We start from the raw sequence: 21,858 nt of genomic DNA, 5'->3' as shown, positions 1-21,858 counted from the left end.
TAACCAATTCTTATTCTTTTTACTAAATGTTTCTTTGACCCATACAGAAAAAATGCATATATTTGTATGTAAATAATTACAAATTTCCTTATTTCTTACTAAGCTACCCACTTCATGGTGTTTTGATTTTTAATCGGTGTACTCCCAAACAAACTTCAAAAATTCCTAACTGAGAGTATTTTTGAATAAGTTTGAAAAATAAATTAATCTTATCTTTGTCTTCAAATCTTTGAATAAGTGTTCGCAATGTAAATGAGCTCCATTTATAGATTTTCTCCATTTGTAAATATTAATAAAACAGAAAATAATATAAAAATTGGACTTCAGATCAGTAAGTGTTAAACTTTTCCTTCAAATTCTTTTTCATAATAATTCTAACTAATTTAGGGTAAATGAATTTATGGGCCATGTAAAATTGTTTCACGTCCCCCAATTTGAGACTTGCCATACTGAGTTTGCCTGATGTATATCTGAGCAAATCCACCACTTGGAGCATTCAGATACTTTTGATCATGCACTGCGTGTATTTACATATCCAAGATATTTCCTCAGCACAGTGATGTTTTTATGAGACTATAAAATGTATGTGTGATTTATAGTTTTTAAGCAAAAAATGTGAAAGTAAAGTTATAAAGCCACATCCAATTTAAGAATGAAAACATGAAATCTGAGTAAAGTTAATAAACTGCCAACGTGCCATATAGTGTGTCATATAGTAAGTTCATAAGTAAAACCATAAGTTCATAAGTAGTATAGTAAGTCGTAAGTAAGACCAACATGTCATATACTCGTACGTAAAAAACATCCTTGGATATTCAACAGTTCAAAAACACATTTTAAGGTTTGAAGTTTTGATGCATTTAAGTCAACTTTTAGTCAAAAATATAGCTATAGTAAGCGTACAACCATTTTAACCTAACATATCATTCATAAATGGTAAATTAACAGTTTACCATTCATAAGTGATAAATTAACAGCTTATTTTACTCATGTATAGAATAAAGTTTGCTTTCTTATAATTGGATGTGATGTCATAACTTCTTATTCTCTCTCTCCCTCTCCTTTTTTTGTGGAAGGGGGTTGCAAAACTAGGACTGAAAAGCTTAGTTTTTTTTTTTTTTTTTTTTTTTTTTCCCCTCTTTACATTCATCCTTTGTGAGGAGTACTGCTTAGTAAAATTTAAGGTATGTTGCTCGAATTAAAAGATATTGACAGAAGCAAAATTAACTGTTATTTATCTAAAAATTATTAGAAACAACACTTACAAAAACATTACGTAATGTGAATTACCCTATTTGAAAGTTGATTAATCTCAATATTGAATAAAGTTCAGTTATTGAAAATTTAAAAATGATAGCGCACCAGTTCTGCACCAAATCTTTTTTTCAGTGTCAATAATATAGTGATCTCTAACAGAAATGGAAGTAGCTTGATTTCATAGAATTTACCAAACTGTTGGTAAAATTTTGTGGAACTCTATGCAATTTTTCTGAAAAGTGCAGTTTTTAGACCAGGGAGACATTTAGTGTCTTAAGGCATCCCAGACATGTTGTGGGAAAAGTTATAGAGGGCACTGCTCTGCCCATATAATTTCAGTGCTGAGTGAATATGGAGAGAGTGAATAGGTGTAGTCACCTAGAGATGGGGTAAGAGAGAGTTAAACATGGTATAATGTAACCCCAACTGTTTTGTAAATATATATTTATTCATAATGTAATATTAGAAGAAAAATAAGTGTGGTTATTCAATATAACATGACATTAAGAATCACCAATGTGATGAGGCAAACAAATTAGTTCTTATATGTTGATTGGTGCCATATGAACAGAAAAGAAAGTTTATGGATTGGTAAGATGTCGTGGATTAATTTTGTTTTAAAATCAGCTTGAAACTAGTAAGTGATGCAATATCTATTTGTATGCTTTTTATCTTTGGAAATTAAAATGACACCTTAAGAAACAGGTGAACAAAAGAGGAAAGTCAGATGTTTGGCTTGAACCACCTCACAAAATTAAGAAAACTGAAGATGAATTATAAAATGAGAGTCTAGATGTAGAACTGTTGGAAGAATCACTTGCAGTGTTAATTGAGCGAGAAACTAGTTTATTAAAATATGATGAAGTTATTTAATGCTCAAAGCATTGTGCAAGAATCAGAAACTGAAGTAGAACGTTCTTGAGAGTACAGTGAAGCCTCATTAGATGTAAATCAAAAGTTGCTAGATTAAAGTGACCACACGTCCCAATTTTGGCAAGACAGTCCCGCTTTCTGGAGGACTGTCCCGCGTCCTACCAATTTTTAAAAATGTCCCTCTTTTTAGAAAATGTCTGCATTTCTTACTTTAAATGTACTACCTATTATTTATTAATTGCAGTGAATATAAAGAAATAAAAAAATGCATAAACAAAAAACACATAAAATGCATGCAGAGTAAACTAAATTAGGCAGGAAGCAGTTGCTCATGTGCGAAATAGCTGTCGAAGCAAATTCAACATTAATACAATTTTGTGCATGTGCGGAATGGTTGTCGAAGGGCGAACGTCACGTTTCTAAAGAGATCATACTTCTGTGAACCATTTTTTTTCCTTCTGTATCGACGTAAATCAAATCCATGTTGGTCTTGTCTTGTTGTGGTCGTATCCATATTGCATGGAACAATGGTAACCAGAGCCTACTCCAAAAAGAAGTTGGACTTCTATTTTGCTACCCCAATTTTGAGGGAGAGCACCCCGGGGGGGGGGGATCAGGGTCTTCCACGAATTCACACAAGGACTTTCGGCTCACCGCATATTTAGAGTGCCACCACGCCACACCGACACTATACATTTACAAACATTCATGTCTTCTCCGGGATTCAAACCTGGGCCCTTTGGTACCGTAGTATGCTCCTCTAACCAATATACCGTCTGGGCGACTGGTCTTGTCTTAATCAGATAAGTGTGGACTGCCGTTAGACAGTGCGGTTTGTTGTTTTCAGTTTGACTTCTGACTCATTATTTGATTGACGAAGGAAGGGTTATAGTAACACAACCACATCATAATGGTCAATAAGGTAAAATTTGGTATTTATTTTTAGCTTTTGTAGTAAATTATTTATAGTATTTACTCATAAAATAAAAGATAAATAAAAAGAGAGAATGCAAATGTAATGGGGAGCTAAGCAGAGAATTTCCACTTATTAAAAAAAACCAAAAAAGACTATATGGTATGGTGTGATAAACGCAACACTGAATTTTCGGTCTCACATGGCGGAAAAAACGATATTACTAAACATCTAGCGGGCACAGAAGATTTTTTAATAATGCCTATTCCTCGTCTAAAATGGAACAGTTTTTTCACAATGCTAGCTGTGGCAACACAAAGGAACAGGTAGCATTAGCTGAAGGACTATTTGCTTTCTACAACATAAACCACAATCAAAGTTTCAGATCAATGGATTGTACATTGCAAATGATCAAAACATTGTACAACAAAAAATTTGCATGTGCAAGGATGAAAACCGAAGCAATTATTTGTAATGTTTTTTCACCATATTCATTTTCATAATTGCAGAAAAAATTAGATAAATTCACATTTATAACCATATATTCTGATGCTTCCAACTACAAAAATTTAAAATTATTTTCCACATTTGTTAAATTTTTTGATTCAGAAACAGGAATTAAAATTAGATTATTACATTTTGTTTCATTGCCAGGTGAAACTTACCAGGTGAATAGTACTTATTGAATCAAAAATTCTTTATATAAAGAATTTTTGATTCAATAAGTACTATTTTAATAAAGAATACTTTGAATAATAAAATTATTGCCTATTATGCGGATAACAGTAATGAAAATTTTGGTGGAAAAGCTAGAAGAGGCATCAATAACGTTTTTATGAAACTTAACATTTAAACCAAAAAATTATCGGAGTAAGTTGTGCAGCGCAAATTTTACACAGTATTATTCACACAGCATCTGACATACTTCCAGTTGATGTTGAGAATATTATTGCAAAAATTTATTCTTATTTATATATATATATATATATACATATACTGTGCGTGTTGAAAGTAAGGAATTTTGTGAACGCAATGTTTAGCTTTTTTACCAGCTGTAGAAAATATTTTCAAAATATACGAACCATTAAAATCATACTTTTTATCGTAAGATAAATGTCCAAGAATATTGCAGCTCGTTTTTGAAAATGACTTAACACAAATTTGGCTTCAGTTCATCCACAACCAAGCTGTAATATTTCACAATGCCATGAAAATTTTTAAAGGAGGACAAAATTTCAATTATGGAAGTGTCAAATGAAATCAATAATTTAAAAACAAAATTGCGAGGAAGAATTGATAATGATTACATTTCTTTAGTTATTCGAAAGGACATCACTAAGTTGGAAGAAAAAGGTGCCATTAAACGACCGGATTTTTTTAAAGAAGTCGGAAATTTTTATAATAATTGCTTAAAATATCTTGAAGAATAGATAGTTCATTTCAAGGATATTCAAAATTTTCACTGGGTGACATTAAAAAAAGATTTTATGGGAATATGTGGAAAAATCTTTTGAATATATTAGTAACCATTTTCCGAAAAGTAATATTTGCAAAAATGATCTTTTTGATGAGGTGTCTTTGGTAAGAAAATACATTACTAATAAAAAAAAAAATAAATGTTGGTTGTCTGCAAATGTGCAAACAGACAAAAAATGGACGAAGTTATTCCTTCATTTTAAACAGAATAATATTCCTTATCAAAATATTTTGAAAACTGTAGAATATGCGCTCTCTCTCTCCCAGGAACAAATGCACAACAGAAAGTGTTTTTTCTAGTATCATTAAAATATGGACAACTGAAAAAATGCAGTTGAACATTAAAACCTTAAAATCTATATTAAGTGTAAAATATAATTTGACTAATTCATGTGAGAAATTTCATGACATTTTAATAAATGATCCAAATCTATTGCAAAGTATTCACTCCGATAAAAATATGACTGTGAAAGAAAATCATATTTTTAAATAAAAAAATTTAATTAATTAAAATTCATAATGTTCAAATTATTGTTTTTTCCAAATATTTTATAGTTACCAATAATTAATAATAAATGTATTTTTGTATATTTATAGACATGTATATAAATGTATACAATATAATATACTTTTTTGAATTATTGGTCTGCTTTCATAACTAAATTATAATTTTTGCTTTGTCCCACTTTGTGTCAATGAAAATGTGGTCACTTTATGCTAGATGCATTCAAAATGTCATTGAAACCAAAACAATCCCACAAGTTTATGAAATCAAATCTAATTATAATATTAAATTACCTCAGATTACTTTAGAAACTTTCAATGGCAAATTATGTAATATGTAAATTTAGCAAATTTTAGGCTCAGTAAGAAGGTATCATTCACGAAAACAATATGCTTCAAGATGTTGAGAAATTTAACTATTTTAAGATCACTACACACTGGTTCAGCTGCAAAACCTAAGCAAATTATTTTTAATAGCAGAAAACTGTTAAAAAAAAAATTCCAATTTTAACTGAGCATCATAGGAAAAAAGAAATGTTAGTTAGTGCACATACGAACATTCTCCTATCTTTGGTTATTATACATTATTCGAGTGATATATCCAGCTTAAGAAAATTACATGATGAAATAACATTTCAAACTAGAAGCTTAAAAAGATTAGATATTAATTTTAACTTTTATGGTAATCTACTACTTCCATTTTATATAAGTTTTAGTATTACACTTTAGTAGAAAACAAAATTCCAGCAAAGAGTCAACAGTGAAAAGTTCTTAACTCTTGGTCTTAACCAACAAACAGTGAGAAACAGCAAAAGAAATACTGAGAATTATCATAAGAATTTCGTTCCATTTAAAAGGAAGATTGTTTCAGCAGCGACGCTTAATACATTAGTTTAAAAATATATGTATGATTTTTGTTCTAAATCTCGCCCCTGAAAAGACTGTGACTTACGTATTTCAGAAAAACAGAGCATTATATGACCAATTCAAGTGCAAGTTCTGTTTAAAAAAGTAGTCGTAAAAAACCATTTTGTAAGGCAAAATGGGTTAAATGTAACATTTGGAAATCTCAATAGCATTTACAGAGTTTGTGAGACCCATAAATGCAACAAAAATGCATAGAATAAAAAGAAAAAGAAACAAATGTTAGCCCACTTTCCCTTAAAATGTTGAGTAAACAAGTTCCTAATGATCTGATTTATTACCATACTTGAGGGCACACACTTGTCAGAAATAATTCCACATTTAGTATTAAGGTTGTTGTGTGATTCTGCATCCGAAAGATCTTATGTGTGTTAATAAATTTCTGGAAAGGCAGAATAGCCAACTTTTAGCTGGAAAAGATTAAGAATTTACACCTTTGTGTTTTCGAATCTGCCAGTGACAGAGTTTAAAAGAAAAAGACTTGCATTAAAAAATTAAAAGTGGATCTATACTGATTATCGATGCACTCAAAATTAAATGTATATGTTCCAATGCAAGACCTAGTTTATCTCTTCATTTTCTACTTAGAAGAGGAAGCTGTTAAGTGATCTGTTCAGATAACACAAAATCTTTTCGCAGCTCAATTGAAATACTCAAGGGGTTCAGAAGGATTATCGTAGACTGAAAGACTTCATAACATTTTATGTGTCACCTGAAAGTTCATCTCTAAGCATTTTCCACGGTGGAGAGGATTCTGCGAATGTATAATGAACAGTATCAAGGAACCTATAAAGAAAATATTAGGAAGAGCTTTCATGTCAAATGAGAAATTAACAACAATACTTAGTAGAACGTGTTTTAAATAATAGACCATTAACTTACGAGTGTAATGAGCTGGATGAACCTTGCCCTCTCACACCATTGCATTTCTTATTTCCAGGATGTAAGGATTAGTTTTCCTTTACTTTTTAGAAAAGTTTTCAACAAAGCTGCAGATCAAGAAACACCAACAAGGAGGAAATTCTATTGGTGAAGGTTTCTCAAGCAATTATGGTCTAAATGGAAGGAACACTATTTGCTGCAATTGAGGAATGCTCATCATTTTTTAAGTCGTTCTTCTGTGCACAACATTAAAAAAGGAGGTGTTCTTGTAGAGGGATAAAAAACTGCTTTGGGACATGGGTACTTTTGAAGATGTGCTAACAGGCAGAGATGGACATGCAAAAGTCTGCATTGTTCATACACCGAAAGGACAATTTAGAAAATATACTCAACTTTTATATCATTTTAAAATCTGAACTATAGGAACATTTTTAATTAAACCACATTTATTTATTGCATTTCTTTATTTAGTGATTATCACATTTTTGAGTTTGTTATTGTCCATTATGATCGTTAGTTTATTGTTTCATTTCATTAATAATGTCAATTGTGTCACTTTATCAAATTTATTTTGTAAATATTTTTTTTACTGATGCTTATTATGCTAAAGTTTATGTTACTATTAGGTTATTCTAATTATGCAGAAGAATATTGATTTCCTATATTCTGATTGTTGTTGTATAAATTTTTGTTCTTTAATAAGAGTAGAATTGGGAATAGCTGTGGAAAAAGTTATAAAGGATACTGTAGCACCTGTATATAATTAATTAAAACTTAGTGCTGAGAGAGTGAATAGGTGAGGTCACATAGAGGTGGGGTAAGAGGGAGTTAAATGAAGTATAATGCAACTCCAACAATTTTTTAAATATATTTTGATTCATTAAGAAGTATTAGAAGGAAAAAAGTGTGCTTATTCAATACAAGGTGACGTCAAGAACCACCAATGTGATGAGGGAAACAAATTAGTTCTCATATGTTCAGTCAGGTTCAGTTGTGGTCAGTCCATTCAAGTGATATCATTTGTTTGTAAGTATTCTGACACTACAGGTGCTTGATGCAAATGAGCATTTTTAAAATTAACTGAGGTAAAAATGAAGTTAAAAATGAGAAAATACTCTGGGTTTACATACTGGAACCACATTTAAACATAAATAGAAGTACAGGAGCTTTTTACAGATGATCCACCAGCTGGAACCGGAATGGATGCGTTCATCACATTCATTATCCTTCATTTTTCTCCGGAGGGTTGCTGTTCTTAGAAAAAGCATCTGAATGTACAGAAGATTGAAGGGAATATCTCTGTTGCAATGCAACTTGGTAGTGCTTTCAAACACTTTTTTTTTTTTTTTTTTTTTTAATTTTGAGGCTGTTTTATGCTGTGCCTGTTTAAAGCTTTGTTATCTGTTATTTCAGAAAATTTTAACTTGCAGCTTAAGGACTGATAGAAAAATCAATAATAGTATTCAGTTTCTTTATCTGATTGATTAAATTTAAGAAACAGATGTTCTCTTCAGATTACAATCCTTATCACAAACCGGTTGACATCACAGGAATAATCCTGTTCATCCACATAAAAAAGCTGCCTTTTATTTTTTATTGAAGCATTCCAAAAATGTTTGTCCCATACCAATCTTTTATGAAACTGATTATAATTAGATGCTACAAATTGCTGAAAACAATAAACATCCTCCAGATTTTGTGGAAGAACCAATGAACAAGCTTCTACAATTATTTCTCAAAAAGTAAAGTTGTTACCAATACAGGCATTAATCAATAGTATATTTATCAGAACTATATATATAGAATATATACTATCAGAACTATATATAGAAACCTACTGTCTGATTACTCAAGCATTTGCTACATGTTTAAAAAGATGTGGCTGTAAGCTTGGCCATCACTCAAACCCATCCATCTGGGAATTTGTTAAATTTGTCAGTTAAATTTGATATACTATCCCAATGCACAAAAAAAGATACAAGCACTGAAATTCAATATATATTATTCAACATTAAGAGAACTATCAATAAGAAGTACTGAAACTAAAAAAAGATATCTTAAAGGTCTCTGCTGACTAATCCATCAACAGCAATAGTACATCTTTAGTCAAATACTTTGCTGAGTTGCCATGCTTAATAATTAAATGGGACAGGCCAAAATGATTGCCAAACCCCAGCATAAAAACAGCCTGAAAATTAAACAAGCATTTGAAATCACCACTAATCCATGCTTTAAAAGAGACCTTCCCTTCCTCACATCAATTCTAAGTACAGTATAAAGCTTACAAAATCTAATAAAAGATGGCAAATGTGATCAAACCATTCATTCTAGCTTCAGCTAACAAAGCTGCTGTACTTTTTATTTATATTTAAACATGGTCTCACCCTGTCAACCTAGAATAATTTATCTCATTTTTGACTGAAGATGAGCACTGTCATCTATTGCAAAATATTTGAGCTAATAGAGGAACTAAATACATGGAGTTCTAAAGACCTTGTTCACAAATCTGGGATAGGTTACAGAATCAGAATTTCCATCAAGATGAATCCACTCGAACTATAAAACCACATATGTGGAATTGGGATCTGTAATGAAGACGGGAAGACAAGTTGACATTTCTTGCTGCCTCCAAATCAAAACATGTTTAGAAATACAGTTCAGGCTATACTAAACATGTCAGTATAAAGTACATTGTCCCATTCATCTTGGCTGCACTGAACATAGCAATGGCACACTTTAAATGGACCTCTTGGAAGTGAAATACATACCCATTTGGTTTTCTTGCATAAAGTCTAATTTCAAGAGAACTGCATGCAACAACAGAACAAGAGATTTGAGTTCCTCTGGCAATCTGAAGCCAGCCTAATTTTCATTTAGTCATTGCAATGTTTCTTTGAGCTGAAGATGACAAAAAATGGTACTCAAACGCTATTTTGTTCTTGGCTGCCCTTGACTGAATAGTCTGCTGATTCGCTGCTTAAAAAAAAAAAAAAAAAAAAAAAAAAAAAAAAAGAGGTTCCAAATTCTTGATGTGAACTTCTGAAAGAGATTCAGATCTTAGCTGACTGTTTTGTGTTTGCCTTTGGAATGCATGGAAGAATTTAGCATTCAGTTCCAAGAGTAGTTAATATAAATAATTATATCATGAAACAAAGGTTAAAAACTTAATCAGTTAAAAAAATTTTCTAGATTATCCTCAAATTTTGACAAACACATATTTATATGTCACCTGTACATGTATAAATAATATTGAAAATTATTTTTATAACTTGATTTTCTTAAAGCAGTGATTTTCCAAATTTTCACCTTTGGAATAGATTTGATATTATATACTAATGTCATATTTTTATGTATTAGTATACATTATATACTAATACATATTTTTATGTATTAGGATACATTATATACTAATACATAAAAATTTAGACCTCTTTCTCATGTGATATTTTTCATTTACTGTTATGATCCTGAACTAAATCTATGTATTTAAATAGTTAACCTTTTGGCAGTTACCAAATAGCATAGATTTGATGCATGCTAGAAGATAGTAGTAGTTGTACTATAAATCTGGCTACTAAATAAATTGAAAGTAAAAAGTATTAATTTACATTTTAGAATATACTGGCTGACATATCTGCAGTTAAAGTTATTCCTATCCTCCACGGAATGCTTAACAATACACGCTATACTGGTTATGCCATCGGTTCTTCAATTTCAAGATGAAATAACTGTCCATGTAAAGAATTTAAAGAATTACTATATTTATTACTTTCAAATGTTTTTCCAATTCATGTCATATTAGCTAAATAGCTAACTACAAATTAAATATATACAAATATTTATTTATTGGTTTGTAAATGTCAATTGAAATCTATACTTAAAGTTATGCATGTTATTTATTTTGTAAAAGTCTCTTAGAACTGCAATATTTTACTTTGATTAAAGAATAATTATTTTTATTCTTTGTCATGACTTAATTTGTTCCCATGTAAACAGCCATATTAATATATATATGTGTGTTTGTATATATAGATAGGATGTCTTAGAAAGTTTGTATAACCAAATACAATTCAAAGTCTGAGAACTGGAATTGTTACAATTTTGATGATTTCCAAACTTTTCAGTAAATAATTCCTTAAATAATTAATTTAGATCTAGTTAGCCGATATTTAAACATGGTAACATTGCAGCTTCACTTATTCTTTAGGTCAAACAGAAAAATGCTAACCTCCACAGAGCAGACATGACACACTGGAGGTCAGAATTTAGGAGTGGCAATGTATATTCAAAATCTGGTCGCTCTAGGTGCCATCGTTTTTCCACCATGCAAGGAGCATAGAAACATGCATTCATACAGACTCCTCATTATTTTATAATAACTATATTATCACTGAATTGCAAGTCTCCTAGAGCAGGAACATGGAAAAACCCAAAGGAAAGTTTCTTCTGGTGAACAGCAGGAAAATACAAAGATTATATACCTAGTGCAACCATGAAGGATCTTGAGTAAGTGGGAAAAGGTTCACAACCAAACAGGGTCGGAATTTCATTTCAGATGACATGGGGGATGGGAAAGATTTGTATAATAAGAATGACAAGGTAATGCATTACTTAAGTACTATCCTGAAGAAGACAGAAGTTAAAACTCTTTTAGGCAACTTCTTGGAACCAAGAACTCCCACCTGGAGAAAAAATGCTGATACATGAGAAGAGCAGCCAGTCCTTAGACACATAATTCAAAACTGAATTGAAAAATTATGGGTAATGTTACAAAATGCTCCACTTGTGTCTAAAATAGAAATCATAAAAAAGAAAATGTATGTAATGATTCTGATAAATCCAGTTAGTATAATTTCAGCCAAGGGTTTTGCTGAAATACCCCAAATTTCCAAAACTTGATTTGATGATCAAATAGCAAACTTGAATGAAAATTGATTCAATGAAAAATCTCATTTTGAGACTAACAGTTCTTTTTGGGCTGAAATTTAAAATTTGGGCTTCTGGATACTCATACTTCAGTTGATACCCTCGGTCATTATAGATTTACATGGCCAGTAATAAATTTTATTTATTTTTCAAAAATAGCTGTTGAAAAGCACTATTAAAATCACAATCTAAGATCATTTACAGTTCAAAACATGTAATTTATGACATTGATTCTTAAATTATTAGGATTATATATTAAAATCTACAAATAATTTGTTTTGTAACAGAAACTCACGTCAAAATATTAATGTGTCTTTTTAATTTGAAAACTTCTCGGACATTTAGGCAAATTTATATCAATTTCATTCTCTTTGAGCATCTTTTCTAACAATAAGAAATGTGTTTCAGTAAACAAACCAATGTCCCCACTAGTTTCTGGTTCATATCCTAATTTGTCAATGTCTCAATGAAATATCTTTAAAGAATAAGTTTTATTCACAATAAATTTCCTCTTCATTTTAGAATTTTACATTTCTGTTATTCTAAAAAAAAAAGCTTCATGTATGTATAGAAGAAACTGTAAATTTTATTTAAGCAATATGAACAGTAAGGGTCAGTAGCAGAATTTTTAGAATTTAGTGAAGCACCAAGCAACAAAATCAAGGGATGGCAAAAGTTTTAGAATTGAGGATAGGCAGCAGAATTTAGGACCCACAGAGATTGTATGAAGTGGGAAAATGTCTAGTGCCAGCCCTGTGTATAAGACTGTGACATAATAAGAAGAGTCCTTTAAATTGTAAGATTTCAATTTCTTTGTTATTAGAAAAAATCCTGTATAAGAATTTAGGAGTGGAAAAATTTTTAGAATTTAGAACCCACAGAGATTGCATAAAGTGGGAAAATATATAGTGGCAGCCCTGTGTATGATGCACTGAAACATAATAAGATGAACCTTTTAAATTGTAAGATTTCAATTTCTTTACTATTAGGAAAATTCCTTTCTATATATGCCTGTAAATGTGATAAGATTAGAAGCATTTCTGATATTTTTTATGTGTGCATCTAGTGAAAATAAAATAAAGGGAAGATAAAAACATGTTTAGTGAAAAAACATTCAAATATTATGCTTTCATTGTTCCTCCAAAAATTCTCCTAAATGTTGGAAATTCATCACAAACTTTCTGTAAAATGCATACATTATGTATTAATACCATGATGGAATTTTTCATTTTGTCACATTTTTCTGGAATCATAGGTCTATAAATCTTACCCTTCAAATCCTTCTAAAATTTCTGAAGTGCAATGTGTAAAATCTGAAAGAAAAATTATTCCTACTAATCCTGCAACAGCAAAAAGCCAGAAGATTTTTGAAAAAAAAAATTCAGAAACGAAAAGTGTAAAATAAATTTTATAAGAAAAATTGATACACATTCTCCGAATTTTTTAAAAAGTTGCAAAAACAAGTGTAAAAATTGTGCTTTATTTTTCACATTCAAAATATAATGATTAATAAGTTGCCAAAATGGAAAGTATAATCACTTTATAATATTACAGGGAAAATAAAAATGTTTTATCATTATTTTAATTAAATTTATCAATGTTACAATGTTTTGAAAACATCGTTGAAAACTTCACAAATCACCAAATTAAAAATTATGCATAGAAATTGATATTAAAGTCACCAAATTTAGAGCCAAAAAGAATTCACATCCCCTAAAGCAAAAAGTTGTTTATGAGTTCTTTATTAGCAAAAAAGAAATAATTTTGAAATACTTTTATTCCATTTCTTGCCCAGAAACTTGAGTAATGCACCGTTTATATTACAAGTAGGAACAAATTCATATGATAATCCATCAAATACATATTTGTCAGTGAATCCACAAAATATATTCCTCCAAAATAGCAGTCATAGCAAACAATTAGAATTTCAGATGATTAAAATTATGGAACTTTTAGCTGATTTTGGCCAAAATTAAGAACTTTTAAGGACCAAAAAACCTAAGGCCTCTTAAGGACTGTATGAACCCTGTTAACTAAGATCGGTTAATTTTTTAAATATCCTTTGAGACTTTCTCCGTTGTTTTGAAATTTTGGACTAATCCAGATCACGATAAAAATTGAAGTTATTCCCATAACCTACAGGAAAGTGATTCACATAAATTAATATCATCTTGGAAGGGACTGTGTTAAGTGAGGTATCATAGAGTTACCCACTTACTTGCCTTGGTTGAGTAAATACTTCCATCTACCCATTGAAAAATTTATAATCTTAATATACATAAGAAAATGTAAAATAGGTATACATGTAATATTCATGTTTTTCCCCTTAAAATTTGTTTATACACTCGATTTTTAAACAGAAATAAATGTTTTTAATTTAAATGTATCCAGATTTCAAAACATTTAATAGAAATAATGACTTTACTTACAACCAAAAATAATATCCAGATAGCACTGCAGTATTATAGCTACAACAAACTTCAATTCAAATTGCTCTTGAAACTCTTTAAAATCCACAGCAAATAATTGCAATGCAATTAAAATTTACTTGAAAGTCAATTAGAATATAGAAAGTATTTACTAAGAAAGAAAGAAAGTTCCTTAAATTTTAAACATTGAGAAAAGAAAAACAGAAAGATGAATACAAAGTCATATTTATTTTATACAACTAAACAAATTTAGTCTTACAAAAAAATAACAAATAAATGCAACATGAAATTGGAACAAAAGGAGATAAATAAAAACTCGGTTTCTTATCTGATATAATTTCTGCACCATTAAATCACAATTCTCTGATTAAATCAATTTTAGAGTTTTATTTACAGTTTATAAGAAATCTATTTTGGCTCTGACATTCTAAATATAACAAAACATAAATGAGTTATTTCATATTTTATAACCATTTAAAATTTAATGGACTTGAAACTAATGAAAAAAATGTAAATTTACATTTAAAAAAAATGTAAAATACTATATACTGCACTAAAAAGTCTCTTCTGCTTTTTGACTAGTGTTTTAAAGCTAAAAACGTTTGCAGTCATTATACAAATGCTTAAATTTCATCAAAAATATGCAAGTTATTTAAAGTTCTTGAAATTCACATACAGAAATTTCTCACTTAATCACTTCACAATTAATTTGGATCACAAATGTGAAAATTATATTCATAGTTTCATATGTGCACAAGATTTAGAAAGAGAAATGAATTAATGTAATTGCACAGAATGTACATTGCATTGCTTCAAATCTAACTCGCTGCTAAATTTTATTTTTGATTTTGTACTAAGACATACTGCTGCTCTTATTACATTTATACATTTGTTTTATATGAGTTAATACATAAATTATAAAGAAATAAAAAAAGTTGAATAGAAACATATTTTAATTATCTTTAATAAGTTGCGAAGTAAACTGGGGGGGGGTAATGTTTCCGAATAAATTCCTGCACATTTTAATAATCAGGAAATGGAAAAGAAATAGTTAGCAACACTGAAATTTCAAAAGGGAGCATGACAGAAGAGACATGTACTATAAAAGATAAAAAAAAGTACAGTGGAAAACTGTATTTAAATGATTACCATGAGCATAATGTTGATATACCATGTATATAAATAAGACAAGCATACAGAAAAATTTGCAAAATACTTGAAACCATTATATTTCTAATCCAGGATTTTTCAACAATTTAGATAATTTAATATTATTAAGTCAATGGTTCATTAAAAATTGGAATGAAAATGCTATAAGCCATTCATAAAAAAGTAAAAAAGCAGGACTGACATTCAGAAGTGAACAAGACTTTCAAGAATAAATGAATAACAAAATAGAAAAATTATCTTTTTATGGAGGTAATAGTACATAATGAGGCCCGGTGGCGCAGTGGTTAGCGCATCGCGCAGCAGCACCACAAATTCGGGGTTCGATCCCCGGGCTGGGCAAGGTCAACTCAGCCTTTCCTACCTTGGGTTGATAAAATGAGTACCAAATTTGCTTGGGACTAAACACTGGAGGTCCTGCGATAAGCTGACCACTTGTTCAGGGCATATGCTTATGCACCCCGAGGCCCACGGTCAAGAAAGCAGATTTCGAGGCACTGCTGTCCTTGGCCCACTAGGGCTGTAGCGCCACTGAGTTTAGTAGTAATCCATTGCAAAGTTAGAAATACAGATATTAAAAAAAACTCTCCCATCTTAAAATAGCTTGCAAACTGAATGGTTTACCACAAGATACTTTTTTTTTTTACATAAACACACTGCTTTCACACCAACTTGGCCGAAGGATCATCATGACATAAAGGAAATTCTAACAAAGGTCTTTCATAATAACAGCATTTGTCATTTGGTAGTATTCAAGACAGAATGAATGATAACACCATAAGACAAATGGAAAAATTAGTCACTAGTATCAATCTTAGATCCAACTGAGTTCACAAGGAAGAGTTGATAACTTTTTAACCCTTCAAGGATTACAGATGTAAAATTTACTATAAAAGAATGACTACATATGAAAACTTTTGCCAGCTCCTGATGAATCAGATTTGGGTTGGATAAACTGGGAAAAAAGGGAATCAACGTACAAAATAACAGTCCTTTTGGAATAAAAAAAGGGCTTAATCATGGCATTGAAGGATTCCTGTTATGCCCAGAGAGTTAAAAGATTGAGATTATTATTGACATCCTTTAAAAAAAAGGAAAGGTGATTTTAATATAAAGTGCCGGGTATGATAGGAGCAACTGCAGAAATTAAAACTTTTTTAAAAAATCTGAAAGCTTTCAGATATTATATTACACCTAAAAGGGCATTTTTTTCATTTACACAAACATACATGTTTCGAGAGCATTTGGGCTAAAAATATTTAAAAACAGCATACCCTTAGACTTTCCGACAGACAGACTGGAGATATTTTTTTTTCCCCTGTACAGTGTTGCCATTGCTCACTTTGAAATTATCGAGTTTGTTATTCAAGAACTTGTTAAATTTTTATAAAATATAAAATAGACAACAAAACAAATTTGAAATTCCAAATGTGGGCTTCCAGGTGCCCATATTTGGGTGGAGGACTGTGTTATTCAGAATTTGATGGCTTTAGGCACTATTGTTTTTTCAAAATGTGAGAAACCTACGTACCTTCATGCAGATTCTTCATTATTTCATTTCTTTAAATATAATACAGGGCAATAATATTTAGTGGCAACAATTTGAAAAGTGAAACGGACATTTACAGTGACCCCATGCAAAATGCCTTTTCGAGACTAACAGCTCTTTGGGCAAAAAAGTCCGAAACTGATTCTAACTGGTGAAAGAGAACCTCATTTTCTATAATGAATGATCTTGTGAAAAGAAGATGGATTTAATGGATAACATGAACCATACAAATTTACAATAACCAGTTTGTTTGCCAGAGATGGCATTTATGCTTAATAATTTATTTAGGCTTTTCAACAAACTATGAATTAAAAGTATGTTAAGAACATTAAATTTCACAAATCTAAATTAAAAATAAAATCACGGATCTGTTTTCGAGGGAGGAAAAAAACAGCCCCTTTAAACCATTAATATTGTATTAAAATTAAATGCAATTTGAATATTTGATTACTGAATAGCACTAATTTTGTTCTTCAGTATTTATTCCATGTTTTTTAAATCAACACAGATGTTTTGACATAAAAAAATATTAACACAAAAAGCATAATTTGAAACATTAAACTGCCTATCTTATATATATATATACTGTGTGTGTCTGTGTGAAAGAGAACATTCCATTAATGTAGGTCAAATCTCACTTCCCAATTAATCTGGATTAATGGAGGCTTACTGTATTTAATAAGGAGAGTATTATTAAAAAAAAAGAATTTCAGATATTAAAATTTAAATAGTATTTTAATTAAAAATGCCCTTTTATTTCATAGATTCATTATTACAGAAACATAAAAACAATTCATAAACTCTTATAAATATTGGTCTTTCAAAGCAAGGACTTTAAATGCAAGAACAAAATTAAAAATACAGAACACTTCTAAATATCAAAATTATACAAAATCCTTTTACAACAATATATGTTACATATTTTACAAGAACAGGAAGACCTCAACAGTGGAAAATAATAAAACTGCAACTGCATTGCTTGTATTTAAATAATACATCAATACTTTATCAAATGTACAATCCTATAAAACTGTTTTACTATTTGCAGATATACGGTCTTACTGCACTTATAAAATTTTAACATTTTTAAATAAATTTATAAATTCAATACAAATTCTAAAAGCAGCATACAAAATATAATTACTTTGTTTGCTAACATAATGACTTGAATGCTTCAAACATTGCAGATTCCAGATATGCACACATATTTTAACGAAACAGCATACATGCAACTCAATGCACTTCAGTTTAAAGTATCCAAAAACTTTAGATGGCGATTTTAAGCTAGTGAAGCTAGGAAGGAATCATTTCTATAAAAGCCAAAAAATATTACTCTTAAATGCAATGTTAAACTCAGAATGTTTTCCTTAAAAATTTAGATGAACAGTAAATATTTCTGCTATAGTTTCATCATCTTCTGAAATGTAAATAACAATAATCTCATACATTAAAGCCTTGATTAAAGAGGAATGAAAAAATTTTGATGAATAATTTCTTTAACAAATCGAGATACTGTTAACTACTCTCTCATTAAAAGAAATTTCTAAGAAGTAATAAATATAATCATAATTACATAATATTACTGTATTTTAATTAACACATTATTATAACATATATTATTATGGTAATATAAAATATAAAGAAAATTTAAAAAAAAAAAAAAACACTTGATATGATTAAAGTACATACACTCTTAAATATTATCACAGGCTTCTAATTGCAAAAGCTACAAATTCCATACATAATACATCATAATAATTCATAAATTAACAATTGGATAGATTTAGTAATTGATTCCTTTTGGCTTAACTAAATCTTAGTAAGAAATACAATGACTGTCTTCAGACATTTGTGCCATTTTTTAAACAGCACAAACTGTGACAAGCCTCAAGTATGGGTGCACCAAACAGTGGCCTTTCTTTACCAAAGTTACCACAGGCACTTATCTCGTATGAACTGATGACTGATCAGAAATGCTGCTAAACTTGAGCTATAAATACACAGCAACATTTTTTGGATTTCAAAATCCCAGTTAACCTATACAGGAAAAATACAGTTTCAGATTCTGCTGTTAAATATCAATATAACTTGCATCATACGAAACACTAAAAATGCAACATGGCATGTGACAAAATGGTAATTCTCATGTAACCTTTTTATTACTAAGACTTGCCATTACGATGACTTAACCCATTTAGTCTATATAACGACTAGTTAGATTGTTGGTCTATAATAGGTTGGCTGTCATCTCGATGGAGAGTAGAGTGGTAACTAACAGACATAAAGAATTGCACTTATTGCTTTTAAATATTCAGTTCATCTATAAATAACAGACATTAAATTCGAGAGCAAAATTAAATACCTTAACCTTTGCCAGATAGCAACACATTGAGGCACGGAAGATAGATATATTTCATACAGGGCAGTGGCACCACTTTCTTCCAAACTGCCAAGTTTGTTGATTAAATTTGAAAGACAAATATTTTACATTTTGCCAAATGATAACAGATTGCTTTTAAATTGCTAAGTTTATTAATCAGCATTTAACTAAGTTCACACAAAACAAAAGTATAAAACAAATTAAAAATTTGGGCTTCAGGGTACACATGTTTGGGTGGAGAACTATGTACATTCAAAAGTGTTAGCTCTAGAAAAAAACCCATATAACCATTTACCTATGAAATATACTTCAAACGTAAATGCGTCAAATCAAATAAATATATTTAAAAAGTGTTTCAAAGTACTGCTTTTGTTTCCAATAATCTTGCAGCTAAATACAGCACAGAATAACATAACTGCATAATTTTAATCTTAAAAAGTCTGAAAGTTTTCAGATTTTACATTACATCCAAAGGGGCTTTTTTAACGTTTTGTTTGTTACCTTTATTTATTAAACATCATGTTTTTCGCACTTAAACCATAAAATTCAGTTCAACAGCAATATCGCAAAATAATTTTAAAATGAGAATATCTTTAGAACTTCCAATACACAGTCTCGTGCACTGGAGATAAAAAGGTCCTCCCCCCCTCCCCCCCCCCCCCGTAGAGTGTTGCCATTGCTCACTTTTAAGTTGTTCAGTTTGTTAATCAAAAATTTGTTAAAGTTTTACAAAATATGAAATAAATAAAACAAATTTCAAATTTGGGCTTCCAGATGCCCACATTCGGGTGGAAACATACATTATTCAAAATTGGACGGCTCTAGGTACCGTTGTTTTATTACAATGCGAGAAACATACATACATTTATGCAGATTCTTCATTATTTAATTTTTTTAAATACAATACAGGGCTCTAATATTTGGTGGCAGCAATTTGAAAAGTGAACCGACATTTAAAGTTTTCAATGCAAAATGACAAAATGAAATTAATAGCCCTTTCGGCTAACGCCCTTTGGGCTAATATTAATTCTATTTTCATTATAAAATAAAAATTATTAAACATAGTTGCAGTATATTCATAAAAATACTATATTTTAATAATTTATACTTGTTAAAGAACACAAGAGTGGCTTACTTATTGTCTAACATCTTTCTCTTAACAAAATAGCCATAAAATGCCACTCGATGTAATTTTTCACTAGTCAATTCCACCCCCCTTCCAAAAAAAATGTATTTGCAATTTCAAACTTTTGTAAAACAGGATTTGCATTAAAATTCAATTCCCCCCCCTAACTTTGGGGGAAAAGCGAATATCAAATCAAATACAGTACACAGTCCAAAATCCGGTCTCATCAAAACTTGGATTCTGGATTTGGGATTTTTCTGGATACTACATCATCAATTTTAAATCTGGTAAAATGGCATGCAGAAATTATACAATTAAAAATATGAAATCGTAATTTATGAAATAAAGAGCAATTATGATCTAAAGGGTATCAAAATTTATGAAAGAAAAAAGCTTAATATTTATTTTATTAAACATTTCTTTACTTCATTTACTTACTTTTTTTTACTTTGTTTACTTTATTGAACATTTCTTTCAATGTAAGTTGTTTCGTTTTTTGTGCTAATACTTTCCCTTTAATTCTATAAACAGATATAATTTCTTGTTCAGTTACAAAGTTCCACTGTTCAAGTCCTGTAATTGCTATGTCAAGAATACAGACAAACTTGTCAATTAAAATTTTTTCATTTTCAATAACCTCTCTGTCACCTTTCTTCACTATCGGTTGCGGTATTTTTTTGGATCTAGAACCATACTACAGATTTTGCCATCCGTTAATTGATTGATGATTGGGGATTGTCATTGCAATGAAAAAATTCTGTTATATTATCTTCATTTATTACTTCCTTACAAAATCCATTAACTGGAAAATTTCACCTTTAGTTTGCGATATCCAAAAACCTTCAAATTCGTGGCTGTCATCTTCATTACCCTCACCATGAAATATGGTAGGTGGCAATAAATTATACCAAGCATGTTTTAGCGTTCTCTCACGATCTTGCGATGCTCCACACAGCAGATTTTATGCTAAAATATTTCAAAAATTCTTGAATAGTCTTGCCATTGTTCAAGAAATTTAACATAGATTTTAAAAATGCTACTTTATATTTGCATTTCAGTGCACACGCTATTCCGATATCCATAGGCTGAATGACAGACGTACAATTTGGATATAAAATAGGTGAATGTTTCAGTTTGAGATGTATGCCAAGCAAACACTCAGCTATGGAGCCAAATTATTAATCTCACAAATTTATGCTTACATGATTTTTTTTTCATAACGAGGTATTTCATTTAACGCCTAAGTGAAATTAAGAATTGGAATTTTTAAGTGAAAATCTCCACGTTTTAATGTGAAAGGAAAAATCAAATGTGCATGTGTAAAGCGTACCAAAAGAAAAAAAAAAAAGTTTGTGGCTTTGAGGTCCGGATTTTAGATCATTCTGGATAATGGTGGTCTGGGTTTCGTACTTTGTACTGTATAAATAAATGAATTAACACACTTTTTACAAA

At 30.1% G+C, this 21,858-nt stretch overlaps 2 protein-coding genes across 18 annotated transcripts in view; one reads left to right on the top strand and one right to left on the bottom strand.

The window, feature by feature from the left end:
- The window catches only part of LOC118189861 (TBC1 domain family member 19), a 130,138-nt gene extending 117,068 nt beyond the window's left edge, over nt 1–13,070 (top strand). For 13 of the 16 annotated variants that reach the window (XM_085818727.1, XM_085818715.1, XM_085818774.1 and 10 more), the window contains one exon: nt 11,037–13,070. In XM_085818727.1, coding sequence (XP_085674853.1) covers nt 11,037–11,168 — 132 coding nt within the window. In that variant the 3' untranslated portion in view covers nt 11,169–13,070. Of the gene's footprint in view, nt 1–10,444; nt 10,789–11,036 lie in introns of those variants that run through there. The other 3 variants (XM_085818760.1, XM_085818763.1, XM_035360545.2) reach the window with 1 other exon arrangement.
- A 149-nt stretch (nt 13,071–13,219) lies between these two features.
- The window catches only part of LOC118189856 (ras-related protein Rab-35-like), a 33,950-nt gene continuing 25,311 nt past the window's right edge, over nt 13,220–21,858 (bottom strand). Inside the window, exon 7 of one of the 2 annotated variants that reach the window (XM_085818873.1) lies at nt 13,220–18,210. The gene's annotated coding sequence lies outside the window, so the exon portion shown is untranslated. Of the gene's footprint in view, nt 18,938–21,858 lie in introns of both variants that reach the window. The other variant, XM_085818868.1, reaches the window with a different exon arrangement.

Source organism: Stegodyphus dumicola, chromosome 1 (assembly GCF_044657685.1).
Source record: "Stegodyphus dumicola isolate Sdum_Otavi_A_Nest chromosome 1, ASM4465768v1".
Lineage (NCBI taxonomy): Eukaryota > Metazoa > Arthropoda > Arachnida > Araneae > Eresidae > Stegodyphus > Stegodyphus dumicola.
The sequence above is the reverse complement of the archived record's forward strand: the minus strand, read 5'-3'. Positions and strand labels throughout refer to the sequence as shown.